We start from the raw sequence: 24,772 nt of genomic DNA on the forward strand, positions 1-24,772 counted from the left end.
TACACTACCCTTTCTTTAACACAAAAACTGGTGCAAAACACTCATGTTTACGATAATCTGTGAGCAGGAAAAGGAGAAGCAGGGTTAATATGGCACATTCATATGAGAACAAGAGGTAATTGTGAATCAACTAACCTCAACTGAAGTCTCAAGTATTAATATATGACAGACTGAGTCTGATAACCTAATTCCACCATGAAATGAAACAAAAACATACAACATTCAGTGTGAATGTTCAATGTATATTGTCTACTTTATTACTATCGGGCTAGTCACAGTAGGTTTGTCATCACAAAGTGCTGGATTGGAACAGATTTATTGTAACAACTCGTACCTGTAAAACACTGTTCCTTTGTTCAGATAACATGTAACAGTGAAAGACCCATATTGCAGCTGTTTGGTACACGTGCCCAAGCGATCATCATAATTAAGGTCTTTGTCCCACACCTCCAGCTTCAAGGTTTCATTTGCTTTGCAATTTGGGAAGTTGAACTCTGCAGACCATTTAGGATGAGCAGTATCCTTGTGATATTCTGTTTGGCCCCCAAAAACAGAGCCACACCAGACCTTGATGTATGGATCAGGTTTGTTTCCAGCAGCGTCACCGGTGAGGTCCCTGGCGTGTAAGCCAAACACCCGAACAGTAGCACTGGCAACGTCCAGCAGAGACACCAGCATCAACACAGCCAGAGACACCAGCCGAAGATGATAAAAGACTGCCATAGCTTTCAGAAAGAATGCATGTTCATTTATGAAAATGCAACAAACAAATATTAAATGTGTAAATGATTAAGTGTTAAAGACACCTTACCTCACTTGTATTAGAGTCCATATGAATGCTTCCTGATCCTCATCCCCTTTATAAAGCCAATTCAACCTTAAAAATCTGATCAACAGGTGGTTAAATCCCATGCTTATCTGTGTTAACTATTATTATGAAACACAGTGGCCTATTTACTGTACATTTGCCAATAGTGTGCAAAACTGCATTCTACGAAATCATAGAACCACTGCAATAAAAGCATTTTAACAAATTACTGTCCTGACCATATAAAGTCATATACAATATATATATTTCATACTAGGTATAGTTCAAATCTATAAACCTATTTACTGACATGTTGCTCGAGATTTACTGATATGAAAACTATTATTAAACTTTATTTGGAGTACTTCTTGTGCACAACGCACATTTCTTAATATTAAGCCTACAATGTGTTTTAATAAAACTATTGATGAGGATTGTATGATCTTTAAATAATATCTGTTTTTAAATGCAAGATATTTAAAGTGTACCACTCGCAATAGTTCCACTTTAACACAATCAAATATACTTGATCAAATATGATCAACAGGTGGTTAAATCCCATGCTTATCGGTGTTAACTATTATTATGAAACACAGTGGCCTATTTACTGTACATTTGCCAATATTCTACGAAATCATAGAACCACTGCAATAAAAGCATTTTAACAATTTACTGTCCTGACCATATAAAGTAATATACTATATATATATATATTTATTTCATACTAGGTATAGTTCAAATCTATAAACTTATTTACTGACATGTTGCTCGAGATTTACTGATATGAAAACTATTATTAAACTTTATTTGGAGTACTTCTTGCGCACAACGCACATTTCTTAATATTAAGCCTACAATGTGTTTTAATAAAACTATTGATGAGGATTGTATGATCTTTAAATAATGTTTTTAAATGCAAGATATTTAAAGTGTACCACTTGCAATAGTTCCACTTTAACACAATCAAATATACTTGTATATCTTTAGTTGGATTTCAGCACTACTTCCGCACAATTAAAATGCATTAAGCACAAAATTATTTTTTTCCAATTAAAAAAAAAAAAATGCTTAAAAGTATATACCAGTTTAGTATACTAAAAGTACAATTGCAGGGTCTTTTTTATTAAGAACATAAATATGTAAATGCAATTGTAGTATACTTGGCACAAAAGAAATGCATTTTTAATACATTTATTTTTCACTAGGAAGCAACAACAACAGCCTCATTTCATTAGTTGCTGGTCTGGTTCGGAATCCAATGTCACCAATATGAAGCAGAGAGTCTTGCTCAAGAACAAGACACGTAGTTCACATACACATGTGAAAGAACAGATGGTCATTACACTTTTGTCATAGTAACAAGGAATGAATGAAGATTTAGGGACTTCCAAACCTACACCTTTTCACTCAAGTAATTCACATCAATGTTATCTTGCACCATTTCACACAAAACTATTTGATTAGAGTATTCTCTTTCCACATCAGATGCAGGTTGACTATGAACAGATGGACAAATGATTAAAAAACATACTGTATATGACACACTGAAGGTGGGCACGAATAATGCAATAATACTTACATAATGTAAGTATCAAAACCCAGTTTAATCAGCGCTCTAAAAAAAATATTACCATGGGCAGATATAAACCTGCAATTCTAAAAGTGTGAGTGCGTGTCACTCACTTTCAAACAGGATAACAACCAGATGAAGATTTAGTTAAATGCACTTTAATCATTAAATCTCATCAGCTCTATTGCTCTGAACTGCATTATAAGGAATCCAGCATCCATTGAGAATTGAGAAGCAGAGGCAAGCTTAATTTATTTAAATGACTTTTATTAAGTTTACAAATAGGGTAACAAATGCTGTTTTATTGGAGCGCAAAGCTCAGTTTTATATGAAGCTTGAACATCCTATACTTAGTGCAAAACATACAGTTAAACATTGCCAATGATTCCCTACATGTTTGGTTTTCATTTTAATAACTCTTTTAACATTTTGTATAATATCATACGGAGAAAAAAAAAACACTGAATGAAAGTCACCAGAGGAAATCTAGAGACTCAAAAGACAGCAAAACAAGCGGATCAGATAGCAGTACAAAACAAAATAACTTAATGACAGGTCAGTAGCATTAAGTAAACATTGTTCTGTTGTATTTCTTTCCACAGGAGAGCGACTAGTAAGGAGGGATTCATTCAATAAGATAGTTTTGAGTAGGTTTGTGTGCATTTTTTCTGTGTAACTGAAGTCTCATGCAAAAAGAAAGAAAAAATTTATTTTATTGTTTTTTTTCCATCATAAACTGAATGTCTAGCGATACTGAATGGCTCGTTCGTACATCAGCACGCTACACAAAAAAAAAATTTCAAAGCAAAGAAAAATGATTTTTTTTTTCATTTTCCAAGGTGCTGTAATGCAGTGCAGTTACATTAGCACCCTCTACAGTCAAACAGGGGGACCTGTTTCTTACAGCGAGAGCAAATTAACACTTGCATCATATCTGGAACAAGGGACATTATTTTATTGTTTTTTTTCCATCATAAACTGAATGTCTAGCGATACTGAATGGCTCGTTCGTACATCAGCACGCTACACAAAAAAAAAATTTCAAAGCAAAGAAATTTTTTTTTTTTTTTTCATTTTCCAAGGTGCTGTATCATTTACATCAGAGGTCAGAGGTGAATGCAGTGCAGTTACATTAGCACCCTCTACAGTCAAACAGGGGGACCTGTTTCTTATAGCCAGAGCAAATGAACACTTGCATCTGGAACAGGGACATGGCACTCAGAAGGTACCATTTCATTAGTATGAACACTGAGCAGGTTGGACCTCTTTGTTAAAGACCTTTTGATGCGTTCACAGTTTGAACAAACCGAGCGACGTAAAGTGGGTAAAAACGAGCTGTCTACAGGTAAAGCGTTGTGTACAAAGCAAGAGATAAAGGTAAAACGAACAGCTTTTGAATATAGAGAGCCAGTTGAGAATCTAAACTGTACAGTTGACCTAAAGTGAAGTTCCTGTACTAGACGTTTCACGCAGACGGCACACTAAGCAGTATGTAACGAGTTGTAATCTAAGTCCTTTCAGTAGTTAAGGTGATGAGAACATCTCCACTATGTTTTTGTACCCCAAATAAAACGCTCTAAGGATCTGTACATTTGTTTCTAGTGGATCAGGACTGTTCTCTATTCATCTGCACAGTCGAATGTGCTAAAAGGTAGTTTGACACTGCAGGTCTAGTATTTTGAATAAACCAAAGCATTTACAAGAGTGATTTGACTGACTGCTACAAAAAGAGAGAGTGCGATCCTCCGAAAGAAGCTACTGATCTGCCATAAAACCGAATGCCGTTGTCAGTACGGTGAGGTGAGAACTAAGCGGATTGATGAGAAACCAGCGAGAAATATATTTTAACAGTGCTGTGTCGGTGAGGGTTGCTAACTGTCTTTTCCCACCTTTCTGGTCCTTTTCTAGACTTGCTGTCACATCTGTTGCTAAATGAGTCAAACGTGTCTCCCTATGCACACCTGGAGAGGATTCGACACTGGATGGCGTCAAAACCAATTAAGCAGTTCTGGAAAAACATCTAAGCTATTGGTGGTTTTGAAATACTTACAACATACTGTCCCATGTGTACTAACTTTCCTCGTCCTGCGTTTCTATCTGAGCTGATCTCTCACCTTCACAAGAACCGTTCACGCTGTTTAAGAATCCATCTGGAAAACAAAGACACCGTGGTTGTCAAAAGAAGTTTAAATGACTCATCTATGTGCTGATGATAGGCACACTTCCACTTGCATACTAAGGTAGATTGATCAAAGTATCTAAAACTCAACCCTCAAGCACTTTCACAGCCTTTGAATGTGATATAATGGCTGGATTGTGTTTGTGCAGCTGTGTTGAAGCTTTTTGCAACTAGGACTGTGCCATCAAATGGTTTCAGTCGTACCCAATTCAAAACGGCATCCAAAACAACACCTTGTTCCTGCAATATATTAATAATCACCCTCTGTGAAGTCCAACAATCCAACCAGAGACTCTCCGCTGCCTTATATATCAAACCCAGAAGCAAAAAAAGTAACACAAAAATAAAGCAAGGCACTAGAATCTTCAGAAAGCTCACCGGGCTTAGGGAAAGAGGGAAAGATTCTTTTCTTCAAGTACGTTAATTGAATCCATTTACATTCACATTTATCTAATAATATAAAGAAAGTACAAAGGGGAAAAAAGGGTTAAAGTGTCTCCAATAAGATGAAATAGCTAGCCTTACATCTCATGAACGCTAATATCCAAAACCCTCCAAAATTTCATGTTTTTTTTTGTCTACTTTCTTTTTATCTAATGTTGTCCAACAACATTTATAATAATCACAGTGTTTCAACATCAAAAACTGATGAGTAAATACAGGTCCATACAGAACACGACTTCTTATTTGAATGTCTTGATCAAACTATCGTAAGAGGCCCCTAATGCTGCCATGATTAGAAAAAGCTGATAATTAGCCATAGATTTAAAGCTTCACGGGCCTCCAAGGTAACCAATCCTGTATCCAAAACCCAATCCAACTGATTTTATCCACCATTTTACAAGTCACCTTGTGGTGTGGCCCAACGAGAAAACCGGAAGAGGACGGTAAGAGTGTGAATGTGCATGCTGGGATGCATGTAGGAGCTTTGTATTACAGGCAGCTGAAAGGCCTCTGAACATGTGACAAAAAAAAGTACTGTCCCTAACATTCTGCTACACAAGGCCGGCTTGAAGGGCATAGGGAAGAAAAACCAAACAACCAAATGAATGAAATCAAAACCTCATTACCCAATTTAAAAACAAAGGAAATCTGTACATGGATTTTGTCCTTTTATCTAATGAAGGTCACTTCCTGTGTTTTAAAATGGGCTTTTTTTTAACCATTGTAATTATTGCATTGTTCCATGGCATTGCAGCAGAGGGTTTAGGGCAAGAGGGGAACTAGGTTAGTCTCTTTGCTGCTCAGTGCTCACCGTCACCCACCCGACCTCCGTTTTTGTTGACATGTTTGATGTATGAATTTATCAGGAGGATATACGGATGGATGCTGGTGGCATTCATTCCATTTTAGGTCAGCAAACCTCTAATCGAACCCCTTGACAAATGTTTGGGGTTGGGTGGTGAAGGATGCCATCACTACACACCTTAACAATAAAAATGGTCACACCTTCTTTGGCCACGTAACATTGCACACAAGTGTCTGTTGTTTTATTTTCATCTTCTCTAATCCCTTGCATCGTTGTGCATCATCCCCGTGGCGTATCTGTGAGCATGCATGCAGATTCTGGCATCTTCTTTCTTAACTATCAACTCTTGTGACAGAATCTCCGCAATGCACACAAACGCTTGCCCAATCTGCCCCCCTTCCTTCCCCCAACTCGAGAGTTATTTAGGCCTGGCACGGCTAGGCCCTGCCCTACGTGGTCTTCAGGTTGGGTCCACCCGGGTGGCTGACTGACTTTTGCAAAGTGCTGATGTGGAAGGTCTGTAAAGGGGTGGGAACCTGGGGATACTGTCCCAGGGGTTGCGAGGTGGCTAGCAGACCGGCCTGGGTGTGCGCGACCGAACCAGCCCACTGGGCGCTGTAAGGTGCAGAGGGGTAGCCATACTGCGGCGTGGGACACAAGGAGCCCTTCCGGGCCCCCAGAGAGGTAGCGGGAGTGTTGGGCATGGGCGGGTGGCCGCTCAGAGTTGAAGCGATGCTTGGGCACAGCTGGCCAGGAGCCGAGTATTTGCGGCCCATATTGGTAGGAGGAACCATCTGAGAAGAGAAGAAAGGAAAAACATTTATTTAGAGTATGGATTCTCAACTCTGGCCCTCGAGGTCCACTTTTCTGTAGAGCTTTTCTTTAGCTCCAACCTTGATCAAAATCACCTGTCTGTAACTTTCTAGAAGACCTTGATTAGCTTGTTCAGATGTGTTTGATTAGGATTGGAGCTAAACTCTGCAGGAAAGTGGACTTGAAGGGCCAGAGTTGTGAACCCCTGGTTTAGAGGTTCTCCTTGTGTGCCAATCTTGGTAGCTTAATTTTTGCAGGGGGAATATCAAGGGGGCTTGTGAAAATGAAAAGGTATATGAGGGTTCCTCAGAGTGGAACACTGGCAGAACCCTCTAGAAAACCAATGACAATTTTTAGTGTTCTTATGGGTTCCATTTTGTAAGTTCTTTCAAGAACTTCCCCATTTAAACTTGATCAAAATCACCTGTCTGTAACTTTCTAGAAGACCTTGATTAGCTTGTTCAGATGTGTTTGATTAGGATTGGAGCTAAACTCTGCAGGAAAGTGGACTTTGAGGGCGTAGAAGTTGAGAACTGTGAAGGACAAAGTCTTACTTCGTAGCTGTGGCCCTGAGGAGCCACTTGTTGTTGGTGCTTGGAGCCTCTCTTGCCCTGCGACAGGTTCATAGCGTCCCTGGCCCAGTTGTCCACCAATTTGTGCAGCTCGTCTGTGAACATGCCCTTGCAGCTCTGGGACTGAGAGACGGGCGGCTGGTTTTGATTCTGAACGGTTCCCGCCACTGTGTTGGTGCTGCTTGTCCCTGAACGGAGAAAAAGATAGGAAGAGAGAATATGATCGTAAAAAGGAAGTCAGTCCAACATGCATCATACTAAAACAGCTGATACAATCTGAAGCCCCACAGACTATATTTATGTGTATATATTTATATACAGTTCCTCACATTAGATTACATAAGCCTTATATAATCTGCAAAATGTTTGATTTTAAAAAAAGAGAGTTTTTAAATTTATGATATTTTCTTTATTTAGTTCTGCCCTGGTTTGACCTGATTCTAATTATTTTTAGACATAACAGATTTTACTTGACATGTGAGAATCAAAAGCATGATATTTAAAATGCTGCATTCAAAATTATATTTTAACCTGGAAATAAAGAAATCTTTAGTTAAACCAATAAAAGCTTGATTAAAATAAATAAATAGAGCTGCGGTCAGTAAAAGCAAGATATTTAAAATAAAGAGCATAGAGCAATATATTGAGAACTAAAGGGTTTGAAAATGCTAACAATTATTCAATTTAAGCTGTTATTTTGACATGCATGATTATAATACAATATCTGTTATGCAGGTTCTTCAGGACAACACTGATTTAAAAAAAATTAAAAAATGTTTTTTTATTTATTTAATCTCTTCTAATTTAAATAAAAGCAAAACATATTGCAGATTATATAAAGGGTATGTAAACTTAAGAGCACAACTGTACAAAAAGTCATGGCAGTGAGGCCCTATCGAGCACCTGGGCATCCGCTCTGAGGCTAAAGTGACAATTTTATCACTCTGACTCCAGCCTGCAAAACAGGTCATGAAGACAGAATTAAAACACCATCTCTGGCTTTCCATCGGTGCATAAACCAAGTGCTTTGCATCTGCCTGGGCTTCATTATCATGCTTGCCATGGTTGTTTTTATTGCAACACAAGAGGGAGCAAAAGGGTGGTGAAATGATTCACCATGAGCTCCAGTATTAGATTAAACTGAACTGCAATGTCTCAAAATTCATGGAGGCTAACAATTTGAAATTTTCAACAGCTACTATTCAGAAACGTAATAAGTGAGTTGATTAGTACCATTAGCTAAACTAGGACAAAAAACGGTCAATCTTGTTAACACATTAAAGGGGTCATATGATGCAATTTCAAATTTTCCTTTCTCTATGGAGTGTTACAAGCTATTCGTAAAAAGAAACGATCCCTAAAGTTGCAAAGACTAAAGTGTCAAACCCAAAGAGATATTCTTTATAAAAGTTAAGACTTGTCCATGCCCTCCTAAAACACCTCGCTTAAACACGCCCCCACATGTCTACGTCACTGTGTGGGAAGATTTGCATAACACCACCCAAAAAGCAAAGAAAGAAGGCGTAACTTTGATTCTCGCTGTTGTATTGTTGCCGCCACTGCCATGTCGTGTAGACACTGTGTTTTGTTGTGAAAGCGAAACTACTAAGTCTGGTCTTCCAAAAGAGGACACAACTAGAAATCAGTGGTTAAGTTGTGTTTACAACACTGTTCCAGAACGGTTCAAACCAAATATTCAGATGTGTGCAACGCATTTTACGGAGGATGAGGACTGTTTCCTGAGAGAGTAGCCTACAATGCCGGTGAATTCAGTTCCCCTGTTTCCCCTTCGGCACGCATGCTGACCACAGTCTATGATGCTGACAAATAATGCTGACTCACAGTCTGTAAGTATATTTTCATATTTAAAGAATTTGCCACTGACGATTCAAACGCGAGTTTTGAGCAGTGTAGAGTAGCGCTTGTTTGTCGTTTCTCCGATCACAAATGCAGACATGGTTTTATGTTTATGCGGCGCGATGCAACGCAAAGTGTAAAAATACAGTACAAGTCATTATAATCAGTAATTATGTCCCCACTAGATGCTACAAATGCCTAGTTTTTAATGGGTTTTATTGGTTTTGTCTCGTAGCACCGGGACATGGCATCATAGTATGGTAGGGGCGTAACATTTCCGTCACACGCTTGAGGTATTCGACCAATCACAACGCACTGGAAAGCTGGCCAATCAGAGCACACCTCACTTTTCAGACCGATAAGCTTTGTAAAAATCGAGCGTTTCAGAAAGGAGGGGTATAGAGGAGAAACAATAATGTACAGTATGTGAAAATAATGTGTTTTTTGAACCTTAAACCACAAACACATTTCATTACACCAAATACACAAAATAATGTTCTTTTTTAGCAACGTCATATGACCCCTTTAAGATTAGCAGTATGAGTAAATAAGCCTCTTTATGAAAAACAAAGCATTGCAGTGATTATGTGGTACATTTTTTACAAAAAAGCTCTGTTTACTGAGCAGTTAATGTGAAGCAAGATGACAAATTCGCAAAATGAGTGGAAATGCCTCAGCTCCTTCATAAGACTCATCACTGTCATGACTAAGAAATAACGGTCTTTAAACATGCACTGGTATAAGCTGATTGGTCCATTTATCTACACATATCTGTCGAGGAACGAAGAGCTGATGCATTTGAAGAATAGATTGTAAATCAGACAAAGCTGATGGGGGAAAAACATTTCAAAATCAAATCTTGCAGTTACATACAAACAGCACAAATATCTTGCCAACTATAAGGGCAGCCACCCTGCGACACAGATAAGACCTGTTAGGACGGCAAACACAGCCCCTCCAGAATGCAGCAACAAAAATACGACACATTGTGCCAAGCCTGAGGCACCAAAAGGAATTCTGGGCGATGTAGTCCAGAGCAAGCCATGCTTTGAAATATAGCTACTCCTTTTCCACCATGCTGGTGCTGGCGCCAAAGCCAGTACCCAATTTGGCCCGGTTTCATACATTTCCACTGAAGGAAAAGTGGTTTATATTGGCCCTAAAAAAATGACTGAATACATTTTTAAACACAACTGTACAGTTCATGGTCAGTTTAGAAATAAAAATATTTATAATTAAATAGATATATTAATAGATTTCTATTTTACACAAACACTATTCTATTTTTCTATTTTGTTTTTTTTTTGCATTGTGGCATTATTTTAATTCAAATTAAGCAAACTCTTCCTCAATTTTTAGTACTGTAATGCAAAAAAATCTCAGTCGATATTATTATGTGTAAAAAAAGTATTTTGAATTATATTAATTTATATGATATTGATTAATTTAAATCGTAAAGAATTTATGCATCATGGTAGTATTTAATATACTGAATTTAAGTTAAATTTGATTAATTAAACATTAATTTACATTTAATTAGATATCTAAAACTAAAGTGTCAGGACATGATTAATTACACTTAATATTTTTAAATTTATTTTATTTATCTTTTTTTTTAAAAGAAATTAATATTTTATTTGACACAAAAGAGATGGTACATACTTTTATAATGTTACAAAACATTTCTACAGTAATTCAAATGAATCACATTCTTTTGAACAATTAATCAAATCATCTATTTATCAAATAATCCTGAAAAAAATATCAAGGTTTCCACAAAAATATTAAGCTAGTAACTCCACGTCCAACACAGTGCATTATGGGAGTGCTAGTCTAAAACCTGAAATCAAGCCCTGATGGCTGTTACGCTCATGCTCAGTGAAGGTGGGGTGAGCAAAGGAAGGTTCACGTGTGTGAGCTTTGACCACAGGAATAAATTACATTTCAAAATATATTAAATTAGAAAACAGTTATTTTAAAGTGTAATGATGTTTCACAAGAATACTGCATTTCTGATCAAATACATGCATCCACATAAAATATTGTGGATGTTACAATATTCATAAAAATGAATAATAAAACAAGTTTCATTAGCCAAGCACCAGCACCACCTGGTGGAAAAGGAGTAAGGGAGAGGTGGAGGCTCCACACACAGCTTGACTTCAGCATTTACTGGATGACTTCCATTCACTTTGTTCAATACTTGAGGATCCCGGAATCCTCTTTGTGAAAACCTACCTTTCTGTGTGAAAAATGTGAGCTGTATGCCCTCAATATGGTAGTTTGTGCACTGGATAGTGATTAAGTCTTGTGCACAGTGAGGGGGAGATCAGCCAGGCCTCATTAGACCCTTGTAATGGGTGAGAAACTCCATCCAAACAGGATGTGGTCGATGTGCAGTAAGCAGGATGAGTCTTAAGGGGATAAAGGAAGATTGCAGAAGAGAGTCTGGGGCTTCAAATTGTCTTGTGCGTAATGGGATGAGTGCTCAGACGGGTCCATTTAGAGTGCATTAGTAAGTCTGCTGCTGAGTGTGGCGTCGTCGCCTGGCGAGGCGTTTATCGAGAGTGATTTCCAGTTCGGTTTCAAATTTAGGGCAGTGCGAGTTTAACTTGAGTGAAAACACACGTGGCATGCCACACTTATAAACACATGAATGGGTCATCACAGGAAAGAAATGCTCAAGTCAGCCTGAGAGCTTAGCGGGCATACCAGCTTCAACAGACCACAGGACATGAAGCGAAAGGTGACGACAGGAAAGAGAGGGAAGGAGGAGTGGGAGGATGTAAAAAAGAGAGATAATTACTACAGAGTTGGTTGCAGGGGCACACTTTTTTCACCATCTTCCCTGAAGCATGGAGAGAACGGTGGGATTGGAGAGAATCAGTGTTATAGTAACTCCACGTCCAACACAGTGCATTATGGGAGTGCTAGTCTAAAACCTGAAATCAAGCCCTGATGGCTGTTACGCTCATGCTCAGTGAAGGTGGGGTGAGCAAAGGAAGGTTCACGTGTGTGGGGTCTGTGATCAGGTGCATTAACATTGTGAGGGCAACTAAAAAAAGATAAGCTTGCAAAGAAAGAAAGTGCTGATGTGAGAGGATGTGTGAAAGTACCTGCTCTGAGGGACTTTAAATCTTTTTTTTTAAATAAAAGAAAGAAAAGAGACTAAGGAAAATTCATCAGATTGTAAGATATATGCACTGACTTGCCTAGTTTGGAGAAATATTTGTCTCCGTTTTAGCTGTTCAGTTCACTCCTTTCAAGAGATTTAATTATAAAAATGTGTGTGAATTATTACATAAATAATATGAGGAAATGAGAATAGTAAGTTGCAGATTCACACTGCATGTGTCAGAAAAGGAAGAGCCAAACAATACTGAAGAACATGAGCCATATCATTATATTATATCAACATATCATTACAATAAAGTACCGTTAGTATTTGCATTACAGTAGATATCATGAACTAACAATCTTATTGCAAACTAAAACTATTAAAAATAAGTTAAAATAAAATATAAAACTTAAATTAGATATAAAAATATTATACTTAAAAAAACAAACAGAAATTAGAAATGCCTTGGCAATTAACTGTAGTAGTAAGATAAAGACAAAAAATTATAATAGTATATAAAATAACTAAAATAGAAATATAAAATATAATTATATACCACAATATTAAAATATATGATATATTATAACTGTACATTAAATGTTAAATATGTTAAAAATAAACGAAAGTGACAAGTACATACACAATTATTAAAACAAATTAAAAAAAGAATTCAAAATATTAATACGTATTTTAACTATGTCAATCATACTAAAATAACACTAACAAACTACTATACACAATTTATTAATCTAGGCTTATTAGTATGGAAGCATATAGGTAGCGAAATTCAATTTAAAATGCAATATGCAAAATGGCAATGCAATATTCAAAATGGCATTGTATTTCTGTATTTAAATTTACATTTCCCATTACCCATACGTACAAAGTTTATATAATTTAATTTTCATATTACTTTTGCACCAAATTTTGCACGTATGGGTAATGGAAAATGTAAATTTAAATACAGAAATACAATGCCATTTTGAATATTGCGTTGCCATTTTGAATATTGCACTGCCATTTTGCATATTAAATTGAATTTCGCTACCTATATGCTTCCATATATTAGGCCCTTAACCTAGGCTTATCATGTTAATTAATTTTTTGTTCATAATATATTAACTTTACTGATTTATACACCTTGAAATTATTCAGCATATGTAGAAATTAATATTTACCTACATTAATAAATGATGTTCATTATTAGTTCATGATACCTTTTTATTATTAATAATGATAACATTTACAACTTTATTGTGAAGTGTTACCAGTATATGGATACTGCACATTTAAATTATTAGCTATAATTACAACAATTGGACAAAGTTGTTTATGGCATCCAGCTGTGATTTTTTGTGTGAAATTGATGTGTATTTTCCCGCTTTCAGTATAAATTGCTTGCTTAAACTACTTGGGAACTGCTAAAGTACAAGCCGTACTGTTTTCAGACACTGTCAAATGCAGCATGTTATTCTTTTTTTTAATTATTAGTAATTATCTTTAGCAATTTGCACATTTTGTTATGATGTTAAACCAAAGCATATATGAAGGAAAATATAAAAACTAGTAAGATGAATTACAAATGACAAAGTGCCCACTGTGAACACAGTTGAATTAGAAATAATTATGGGACCTCATAGGTTTCACTAGTGCATTACGGGATATGAACGATAACTGTTAAGCAATGAGTTGTTTTTAAGATTCATGACACAATGTCTGAGATGATCGGCCAATCAGAAGGCTTGGCAGAATCAAGAACTAATCACATGACATTGTAGGAAAGAGACAAAAGAAAAAGCGTTACACACAAAGAGCCAAGCAGGGCGTACTCAGAAAACGCGTCCTCCTGCCACCTGGTTTGAAGGTCACTCTCTCCGACCCACAGCTGAACTTTACACAGCCTGTGGTACAAAAAGAGGGAAAAAGAGAGAGGTGGAAAAGAGGAAGAGACAGTAAGAGAGAGAGAGAGAGAGAGAGAGAGAGATAGAGAGATAGAGAGAGAGATGGAGCAGATAGCAGAGAAAGAGAAAGGAAACGTACACAAATACACAGTGAGAATGGTAACAGAGGTCAGTAAGCCATGAATTCCTGACAGATAGAGAGAGTGAAAAAGGTGAAGGAGGGGAGGAGTGGCCCTGGGTGGGTGAGCGTCGAGTTGTACAGAAAAGAAGGGGAGGAAAAGCGCCCCCTTGAGGCACAAGCATCAGCCCTGCAGCTATATCCAAACCAAAGCGTGCGCTTTCTCAGATAGGCAAAGCAAATATTCCTATGTTTAGTGTTCACCTGCACTACCACAAATAGGGCCGATATATGATCCACCACAAAAATCATAGGAACATAACATTTTAATGACCGCTGGACAAGTTCCTTCCAACTGTGTCATCCTGAAGTTTTCTCCTCAAATTTGGAAGACCCACAGGAAATAGGTCAGAGCTGCTTTATGTGACTAAAACATCCAAAAATGACTGAACCAACATAGTAAACTATGTTATTTAGGAGTGGGCGATATACGGGTTGAAATTAGTCATAAATACCATAATTTTGGCATAAATTTGCAAAGAAGAAGGTGAAGCACGAACAGTTGTCCCGTATTTTGAAATCAAAGCAAATGCTTACCATTTTAAAATAAGAAGAGAGAAATCTAATCTATTTACATTAAAAAGACTATTTAAAATTATAATTTTGTCCAATGTATATATTGTATAATACAAATAATTTAAGATTTTTAAAATTAAATTTAAGATGTAATATTTTTATTTTTAGAAATGCATTTCATTGTGATGACAACAAATGTTTTTAATTTCAATGGTTAAAGGGGTCATATGATGCGATTTCAATTTTTCCTTTCTCTTTGGAGTGTTGGAGATATTCTTTATAAAAGTTAAGAGTCAACCACACCTTTCCAAAAATGACTGAACCAACATAGTAAACTATGTTATTTAGGAGTGGGCGATATACGGGTTGAAATTAGTCATAAATACCATAATTTTGGCATAAATTTGCAAAGAAGGTGAAGCACGAACAGTTGTCCCGTATTTTGAAATCAAAGCAAATGCTTACCATTTTAAAATAAGAGAGAAATCTAATCTATTTACATTAAAAAGACTATTTAAAATTATAATTTTGTCCAATGTATATATTGTATAATACAAATAATTTAAGATTTTTAAAATTAAATTTAAGATGTAATATTTTTATTTTTAGAAATGCATTTCATTGTGATGACAACAAATGTTTTTAATTTCAATGGTTAAAGGGGTCATATGATGCGATTTCAATTTTTCCTTTCTCTTTGGAGTGTTGGAGATATTCTTTATAAAAGTTAAGAGTCAACCACACCTACCTAAAACGGCTCATTCTAACACGCCCCCACATGTCTATGTCATGATGTGGGAAGATTTGCATAACGCCGCCCATATGTTCACACAAAGAAAGAAGGCGTAACTTTTATTCTCGCTGTTGCCGCCGCTGCCATGTTGTGGAGTCGCTGTGTGTTTCGTTGTGAAAGCGAAACTACTTTGTTTGGTCTTCCAAAAGAGGACACGACTAGAAATCAGTGCTCAAGTTGTATTTACAACACTGTTCCAGAACAGTTCAACCCAAATATTCAGATGTGTGCTGCGCATTTTATGGAGGATATATGAGGACTGTTTCCTGAACCAGTAGCCTAATGCATCTGTGGCACAAAGGCTGTTTCTATAAAGTGTTTCTAGACAGTATAAGTCATTATAATCCATAATTATGTCCCCACTGGATGCAATAAATGCCTAATTTGTAATGGGTTTTATTGGTTTTGTCTCGTCTAGTGATGTCCGGATCACGAATGAATCGTTCTATTTAACCGGATCTTCTTAGTTAATCGGTCGAACCAGTTCACCAAATCGAACTGAATCGTTTGAAACCGTTTGCGTCTCTAGTATGCACTAATCCACAAATTACTTAAGTTAATCGGTTTATAAACGTGCCTGACACTCCCTCTGACACGAAATAAACCAATATCCCAAGTTAATTAGGTAACTCCTAACAGTACATTGACTGAACTGCTAAAAGAGAACCGATGATGGGATGTGCACGAGCAGAGCAGCTGGACTGAGTCTCGTCCTGCTGGGAGACGGCATCACAGTATGGTGAGGGGCGTAACATTTCCGTCACACGCTTGAGGTATTCGGTCAATCACAACGCACTGGATAGCTGGCCAATAAGAGCACACCTTGCTTTTTTAGAACGATGAGCTTTGTAAAAATCGACGCGTTTCAGAAAGGCGGGGCACATTATATGGAAAATAATGTTTTTTTGAACCTTAAACCGCATAAACACATTGCATTACACCAAATACACAACATCATGTTCTTTTTAGCAACGTCATATGACCACTTTATAATATGATTTAAAAGTTTTACTTTGCAATTCACATTAAAAAAGATGCACACACTGATATTGTTATAGATCAAAATCGTAAGAATGATTTTCTGCTTTCTGCCCACTCCTAATGTCAATTTATCTTTGTTACTTTGTGTATAGTAAAAAATAAAAAAGCACAGGGTCAAGCTTAGGGCTGTGATGTGTTAGGTTTCTTTATTTTTACCTTGCGAGGTGACACACAAACTGGGCGCAGAGAGTGTGGCGTCACTGGTGTAAGCGGAGCACAGGTTCTCATTAGAAGGGGAGGGTTTGAAGGACTGGAGCAGTGGGCTGCTCCCCCCAGGGGCCAGGAAGGCCTGCTGAGGCGGGTACACAGAGGGAGCGCTCTGTGCGGATAAAGTGCTGGTTGCTGTAAGATCGCCAACAAAAACACACATACATATAGAAGCGCTGATCAGAGCCAGGACACAAACACAGATTTAAAGTTTCTAGGGTCGAATTCATAAAAATCGTCTAATAAAAGAACGTACGAAATTTTGTTAACGCAGTTTTTGAAAAATTGTTGAAGGAATAGTATACCCCAAGATGAAAATTTGCTTACATCTTGCCATTCAAGATTTTTTATTAATCATCAGAACAGATTTGGAGAAATTTAGCATTGCATCCTCTGCAGTGAATGGGTGCCGCCAGAATCGGAGTCCAAGCAGCTGATAAAAACATCACAATAATCCACACTCCATTTTCTTACAAACATGCTACTTTTCACTTCGCAAAACATTAATCAATGTACTGGAGTGGTGTGGATTACTTGTGGATTATTGTGATGTTTTATCAGCTGTTTGGACTCATTATGACGGCACCCATTCACTGCAGATGATCCACTGGTGAGCCAGTGATGTAATGCCAAATATTTCCAAATCTTGGATGGACTGAGGGTACTTTTTTTATTTTAGCAAATTTTGTGGTGTACTATTTCTTTAAGACTGAAAATATTATTTATATTAAATATTTAACATTTTTTCTTAAAAAAAATAAAAATTGAAGAGACTATTTATTTATTCATTTACACCAAGTTTATTTACAATGCTTTTAAACAAAATTATTTTTCATCCAAGTTTCATCTTTGTATAAAACAAACTTGAGAAAAAAAGAAATATTCTGTATTCCAAAAAAAAAAAAACTTCACTCTTTAGTTAGAAAATAAGAAGACAATACCAGTGAACACAACCCCTGATTTGCACAAAAAGGCAAAGCAGAACAAGTGAATACCTGGCTGTACAGGACTCTTGCTTCCCTGTGAGCTACTGCGGCTGGATTTGCTGCTTTTGCTCTTGGTGGGACGTCGTCTGCGGCCGGCTGGGTTCGCAACGGGAGGGTTGACCATGGTGGGAGGTGCTTTGCCCAAGCGAACAAAAAGGGCATCAATCTCTGCCTTCTGCTGGGTGTACAGAGCCTGACTCTCCATCATGTGCCTAGAAGGAAAATAAAGGAAGTCATAATTACACTGCATATCTTTAAACTATGTTACACTTTCCTGTTACAATATATTAATCAAAACCATACTTCTCCCTCAGCTTGCTGACTTCTCTCTTAAAGTCCTCGTCTTCAAACTCTGAGTCATTGTCACTGCTGAGGTAGGAGCTGACGGAGTTGTTGAGGCTCCCGGGGCTCTGAGCCGGACCGTTGCCTACAGCTGGATGGGCTTGAGGTGCCGACTGGGGTTCTGGGGAATGTAATCTTGCTACAGGAGCCTCGTCCTGTTCTCTGCTCACTGAGAAACGGCCCACCTGTGTGTCAGTCTTGGAAGTCACCTGAAAACGGCCAATGGTGGTGGGCTGGGGGTGGGTTGTCATCTGGTTGGGGAGAGCAGGGAGGCCGTCAACCAAATCTGCTTTCGTGTCCCTAAGGTGAGAGGAGGTTCGGTGCAGCGTGTTCTCGGGGCTAGAGAGAGTGGAGGAGGATGATGAAAAGGAGGTGGTGGTGGAGGAAGAAGATGTGGAGGATGAGTCATGGGAGGTGGTGGGAGCCTGCGGGGCGTTCTCATCAGGAGCCGCTGACACCTGAACGAGAGCGAGAACAAGAGTTCCATCTGCTGTCATACTAAAACACTATGAACATCCCGTTCCATTTATCACATTGCGAATTCAAGGTACCTGGAATCGTCCCAGTTTGTATCCTCCAGCTGCAGGTGCAGCTGCTGTCTCATCATCCAGAGAAAACGGAACTGAAAGAGAATCATCATTAATAAGCAGAGCTGATAATGAGCCCATGTAATATGAGAACAGGCTTAACTTTTTAGCTGCCTACTTTTTGTTTAAAGAACATGTTAAAGTAAAATTGGCAGCACATACCTGGTTGTCCTCCAGGTGGCATCCCAGTGATGGATGACTACAGGGATGGAAAAAGGATGAGAAACAGATTACAGACATTTATAGATAATGTGCAAATTAAATGAAGAAAAGTTGATTAATTATTTAAATAAAAAATTTTAAATAATAAAAAATGAATATATATACACTGAACAAAATTATAAATGCAACATTTTTGTTTTTGCCCCCATTTTTCATGAGCTGAACTCAAAGATCTAAGACTTTTTCTATGTACACAAAAGGCCTATTTCTCTCAAATATTGTTCACAGATCTGTCTTAATCTGTTAGTGAGCACTTCTCCTTTGCCGAGATAATCCATCCACCTCACAGGTGTGGCATATCAAGATGCTGATTAGACAGCATGATTATTGCACAGGTGTGCCTTAGGCTGGCCACAATAAAAGGCCACTCTAAAATGTGCAGGTGAGTATGCTGGCCATGCAAGAAGTTTTCAGCTTCCAGGAATTGTGTACAGATCCTTGCAACATGGGGCCGTGCATTATCATGCTGCAACATGAGGTAATGGTCATGGATGAATGGCACAACAATGGGCCTCAGGATCTCGTCACGGTATCTCTGTGCATTCAAAACGGCATCAATAAAATGCACTGGTGTTCGTTGTCCGCCTGCCCATACCATAACTCCACCACCACCATGGGCCACTCGATCCACAACGTTGACATCAGCAAACCGCTCACCCATAGTATTGAGAATTAGTTTTTTTTTGCATTATAGCACTTACAGTTGAGGGACAGTTTTCTTTTAATTTAAATTAAAATAATGACACAATTCAAAAAATCGTAACTGTGCTAAAAATAGGCTTTATTTGCTTTGTAAAAATATAATTCATTTTTTTCTTTGATTTTGTGGTATGACCTATACACGTTGACAGGTTTCTTGAGAAACTTTAAATCAGCCTTTTGAATTTTTGACAAATAGGTCACTCACCGGTAATCTTGATAATGGCGCTTTGGATGGAGTCGTCTGACTGTAGCCGACCGGTGTGGAGGCATTACCCATCGATGTCATGGGAGAGCCTGTGGGCTGACCAGAGTTAAGGGGTAAACTAGAGGGAGGGAGAGGGGTGCCGGTAGGGGTGGCGCAGGCAGTTGGAGAGGAGGTGCCAGGGACACTTGTGGCCGCCATGGGGTCAGATGTGACATCAGACTGGGCAGAGGGAGGACCAGAGCCCAGGTCCATGAAGAGCGAGCGCAGCTTTTTATCTAGAGCCTGAATGTCATCAACACCCTTTCCCTGCGAGTCGCTGTCACATTCTACACAATGTGCATGGCTCTGATTGGGCACGGTGGAGGTTTGAGGTTGGCTGTGCATGGGTGTGGGCTGCACGACGGGTATGTTGGTGGTAACCGGCTGGAGGGTGGGCACTTGTGACTGAGCAGCCGAAGTGGGAATAACCGTGGTGGTGGATGGTGCGAGCGGCGGTGTCTGGATGGCTGTGGTGGGGATGACTGGTGGTGTGAGCTGAGCTGAAGTGGAGGGGATGGGCGGCTGTTCACTACTACCACCAGAAACCGATCCCCTAGGACTCACGGGGTGAGCGAGCGGGGATGCAGTACAGGCAGGTGCGGGCATGGGGACTGAGGTTTGGGGGAAGGATGTGGTGGCAGGCACAGCTGGCATTGGCAGAGAGGAAGAAGTGGAAATAACACTGATGATGGCAGGTACAGCTTGACTTGGAGGCAGAGGGAGTTGCGAATGGGCTGGAGGGAAGGTCACAGAGGAGGCAGGAAGGGTAGGAGGAGGAGACGATGACCCTGGAGGGTTTATGGAGACAGAGGGTAGAGATGGTGAAGAGGTTACTTCAGAAGACACTGTGGGAGGGACCACCGGCGTGGCGCTAGAGTGCAAGGGTGCTGCGGCGGGAACCAGAGGGGGCATGGAGACATGGAGCATAGGCGGCGCAGTGCTGGGACCCGGGTCAAAACGGCCTTGGCGCATTTCAGAGAACGCCTGCTGTAGACTAACTGCAGACGCAGACATAGAAAGCCCCAAGGCAGGCAGTGCAACTGACACAACTGATAAAGAAGAAAAATTCAAGACAGAAATTAATATGCGGTTGCATAAGTTGTCTAACATCTTCTAGTCTAGGCTATTTGTACTGATCTTAAAATGTCTTTTCTGCATTTCTACTTCCTAATCTAGTTGTCAAACAAACCATGCATTGTAAATTACAAATACTGTTGTCTCATTGACTAATTGCTTTTGCACTGCTAAATGCATAAATGTATTATCTAACCTATAACATTATTTCACATAGTACACTCACAGGATGAAGGCTCTTCGATTGTGGGTTGGGGCGAGCTAAAGAACTGTTCCCTCAGTCTGGATTCAGGCACTGGACTCACGATAAACCTTCGGCCTGCAGAGTGGACCACCTGGGCAGCTGAACTAGGTGGCACACCTGAGAGGGAAAAAGATTTCAGTGCTGATGCATCATTAAAAGGGGACATTAACTTGTTTTACAAGTGGGACTGTAAGATTTACCTTGTTCAAGAGGTGCAGATGTGGTGGGCATATGCTGCTCGTGATCACTAATCGTCTGGAATCATTGGATATATATTGTTAACTGTGATGTTCACAAGAATCACTTCAACACAAAAACAGTACAACAAGGTATGTACCTGGCTGCGCTCTCTCTCCACACCTTTCTCATCTGCTGTTTCTATGACCTCTCGAATCTGCTCAATGAAGGACTCGCGCTCGCTCTCTAGAATGAATTCACTTTGTACCTAAGACATGACATAACGCCTCTTCTTAATGAGTTTTGGCATCTCAATGTGTATTTTGGAAACAGAAATGTAATTTTATTCGACATCAGCTTTTTGATCAAGATCAAAAGAAATCACAGGTTAATTGAGCATATCTGTTCAGTATTAAAAATGCGGGTGGTGTTTCAAGTTACCATTATCTGTGCAATTTCCTCTGGGTTATCGCCGTCGAGATCAAACTTGAAAGTCACCATTTTTCTGTTGTGTGTTTCTAATTGACACTCCGCAACTCTATCGCCCATTCTGGATATCTGAAACACACATCATGTTTTATTTAACATCTCGTGTTTTTTCCCCACCATCAAAAACTACAAAAACAATAAAAAAAAAAGGCCAATGTGTTCGACGTACATTAAGAACGTTGAGCTTAGCCTTTGAGGTTTTTTCATGGCGTGAACGGCTGCGTACTGATCTGCGCTGGTGTCTTTTGGCAGAACGACCCTCATGCCTGCCACCCGTTACGCCCTCATTACCATCGCTATGCCCAGATGCCACATCAGAATGACAGCTAATTAAAAAAAAAGAAGTGAAAACACCATTACGACTTTAGTAGTACATCACACTGCATCTGCGTCCACTGAGTATGCTTTTGCATTGTTTTTCACTTACTGATAAACACATTGTGAATCTGCTAAATGGTGATTCTTACCTCTCCACAGCAGGAGTTTGGAGTTGTGACAGCTCTGTCGTCAAAGTCTGAGAGACGCTATGAGATGTCTGGAAGAGCAAACAACAAAAACAAAGGAATTGTAATAGGAAGAGATGCAAACAATCAGATCAAAGAAGACAAAATAACAATACATGTCTAAATAAAAAGTACAACTGCTTCAGGCAAAGCCTGAGTGTTTCTAAAAAAATAACAGATCTTATTTCACAGCCGAGAAAAGAAAGGACGCTGCGTAAGGACAGCTAAGCAGCTATGCTTCCCAGACAAATAGAGATAAAAAAATAAGCATGACATGTCAATACAATAGCTTTGCCCTAATAAAGCAAACAAAAGCTGTCTGCACTGATGCGTTTGGGGCCGGTTCGGTCTGTTCCAGGTACCTGCGCTGGGGTGTCTGATGGCAAACATGGATGTTCGTTGGGGGAAGGGACTGTGGCCACATGGATGGTTGGCACAGGTGTCATTAGAGGCGGCACCAATTGGGGCAGATGGGGTGGCAGCGCTGATGGGGACGTAGTTGGAGCAGGCACAGCTGCCGGGCATGTCAGCGCTTCAGGCACTGGCTGCTGCGGAAACGGGGCAACTGCTATTGTTGGCGCGCAGAGAAGCTGGGGGAAAGTACGAGAGGGGTTGCTGGATTAGATCAGTGTGGTTGGGATGATGGAGGAGGAGGGAAATGTGTCTGCAAGCACCGACCGAGGGAGATGGAGACGGCAAGGCCAGTTTATGTGCAAAAGGAGTGATGTCTTAATAAACCGAAGGCAAACAATCATGAGATCAGACCACATGACAGAGACAGCATGCCACGGGGTGAATGGTGGATCACAATGACCGCAAGCAAAACACACATGAAAAACAAACTCTAATTTAAGCGCCAAACTCTTATTAGATTAAGTTAGGAGGGGCGCCTTTCTCTAAGTGCCTATAAACGTTCTCACGGTCAACAACACACTAAATAAAATCCAAATCCAACACTACATCAAACACAAATAACACAATTTATTGATTTGTGACAGAACCCACATCTGACAAATCACAAGTAAACAACTTTTCTGTGCCACTACGGTGTACCTGTGCTTTCAGCTGAAGGGAAAACAATAGCTCTGCACAAAACATTGGGAACTGAACAGAGAGACTGATCTCATTACCACACGACTGACAACCATGCAACATACAGGCAGAAACATGCCAGAAAACATCTATCAAACAAGCACAGCCGAGGCACGTCAGAGAGACGGCCACAGATACACTGTACATTGTTTTGAAACAGAAAAAGAGGGAAAGAAAAACAAACAAAAAGAAGAAAAAACATCTACGAAGTAATTTACTAAGTTGACATGAAACTGCACACAGACACACACACACACACACACACAATATAATGCTATATATTTTAATGTTTCAGTAGTAATGCAAAACATGTATAATACATTTTAATTTTAATTTATAATTTGTATTATAAATATATTTAACATTACTACTTAAACATAATAAATCTTTAAATATGTATAATATAAAATATTAATATATTTTTAAATGTATATACAAACATTAAAATTTTTATTTATTTATTTATTTATTATTTTTTCAGCATTTTTGCTTTTAGCTTGATTTGCTTGATTTATCACATTTGATTGTACCTGTGTGGGCTGGGGGCTGGGCTGGACCTGCATCTGGGAGCTGCTCTGAACCACAGTGCTGGGAGGCTGTTGGTGTAACGAGACTCCTGGTTGGGATGTCGGCCCCAGAGAAGCCTGTTGCGGAACAGCAGCCTAAAAAGAAAGTAAGCATTTTGGCATGAAATACTCTCTATCCCAATCTCCAAGCCTTAGAAAATTAGTACATTTTAGGATCATATGCAGTTTGCACTCAACCAGCTTATCCTATTAGGCCTAACAAAACATTGACATTTTCATTTACAGTAATGCCCTTAACATGCAAGTCTATGATGGGGCAAGGCATTGCACAAGATCATAATACCGTAACCCATAACTATGAGTTTAACCGGACAGTGTTCCCACCACTAAAATAAGCACTTACAAAAATACTAGCTTCACATTCTTGCTTTGAAACCCATTTGAATGTCTTGGCCCATAGACCTACATTGCAAGTGCATTACTGCAAATCAGATTTTTGTTTTTACAAACCAAAGGACAAAACTATGGTGTGTACACATCAGAGACGCTGTTCACGGTGCTAAACCTGGAACATTCCTTTATTAACACCTTTAAATAACTTACCTTTGAAGAACAACTCAACATAGACATACTAAACTTTATTTAATTTGCACACTCATTGATTTTGACCTCGGTCTTCAAGACATTGACAAGCTTTTCAAGCCTCATTCAAACAGAGCAACATTTTGTCACCTACAGTACCTCATTATGCAATAATGTAATGACAAAACTTAAGATGGCA

At 39.0% G+C, this 24,772-nt stretch overlaps 1 protein-coding gene across 1 annotated transcript in view; it reads right to left on the reverse strand.

Moving 5' to 3' along the window:
* Nucleotides 1–3,346: 3,346 nt before the first annotated feature.
* The window catches only part of wnk1b (WNK lysine deficient protein kinase 1b), a 77,925-nt gene continuing 56,499 nt past the window's right edge, over nucleotides 3,347–24,772 (reverse strand). The window contains exons 13-31 of the mRNA XM_016270452.1: nucleotides 23,995–24,126; nucleotides 22,735–22,962; nucleotides 22,337–22,404; nucleotides 22,039–22,195; nucleotides 21,822–21,938; nucleotides 21,541–21,648; nucleotides 21,404–21,458; nucleotides 21,186–21,320; nucleotides 19,816–20,934; nucleotides 19,641–19,657; nucleotides 18,880–18,916; nucleotides 18,682–18,752; nucleotides 18,092–18,588; nucleotides 17,798–18,000; nucleotides 16,752–16,937; nucleotides 13,996–14,067; nucleotides 11,855–11,896; nucleotides 7,174–7,379; nucleotides 3,347–6,600 (exon numbers count right to left, since the gene is read on the reverse strand). Coding sequence (XP_016125938.1) covers nucleotides 6,256–6,600; nucleotides 7,174–7,379; nucleotides 11,855–11,896; nucleotides 13,996–14,067; nucleotides 16,752–16,937; nucleotides 17,798–18,000; nucleotides 18,092–18,588; nucleotides 18,682–18,752; nucleotides 18,880–18,916; nucleotides 19,641–19,657; nucleotides 19,816–20,934; nucleotides 21,186–21,320; nucleotides 21,404–21,458; nucleotides 21,541–21,648; nucleotides 21,822–21,938; nucleotides 22,039–22,195; nucleotides 22,337–22,404; nucleotides 22,735–22,962; nucleotides 23,995–24,126 — 3,795 coding nt within the window. The 3' untranslated portion in view covers nucleotides 3,347–6,255. The remainder of the gene's footprint in view (nucleotides 6,601–7,173; nucleotides 7,380–11,854; nucleotides 11,897–13,995; nucleotides 14,068–16,751; nucleotides 16,938–17,797; nucleotides 18,001–18,091; nucleotides 18,589–18,681; nucleotides 18,753–18,879; nucleotides 18,917–19,640; nucleotides 19,658–19,815; nucleotides 20,935–21,185; nucleotides 21,321–21,403; nucleotides 21,459–21,540; nucleotides 21,649–21,821; nucleotides 21,939–22,038; nucleotides 22,196–22,336; nucleotides 22,405–22,734; nucleotides 22,963–23,994; nucleotides 24,127–24,772) is intronic.

The sequence above is a fragment of the Sinocyclocheilus grahami genome, unplaced genomic scaffold (assembly GCF_001515645.1).
Source record: "Sinocyclocheilus grahami isolate Dianchi unplaced genomic scaffold, SAMN03320097.WGS_v1.1 scaffold56.1, whole genome shotgun sequence".
NCBI lineage: Eukaryota > Metazoa > Chordata > Actinopteri > Cypriniformes > Cyprinidae > Sinocyclocheilus > Sinocyclocheilus grahami.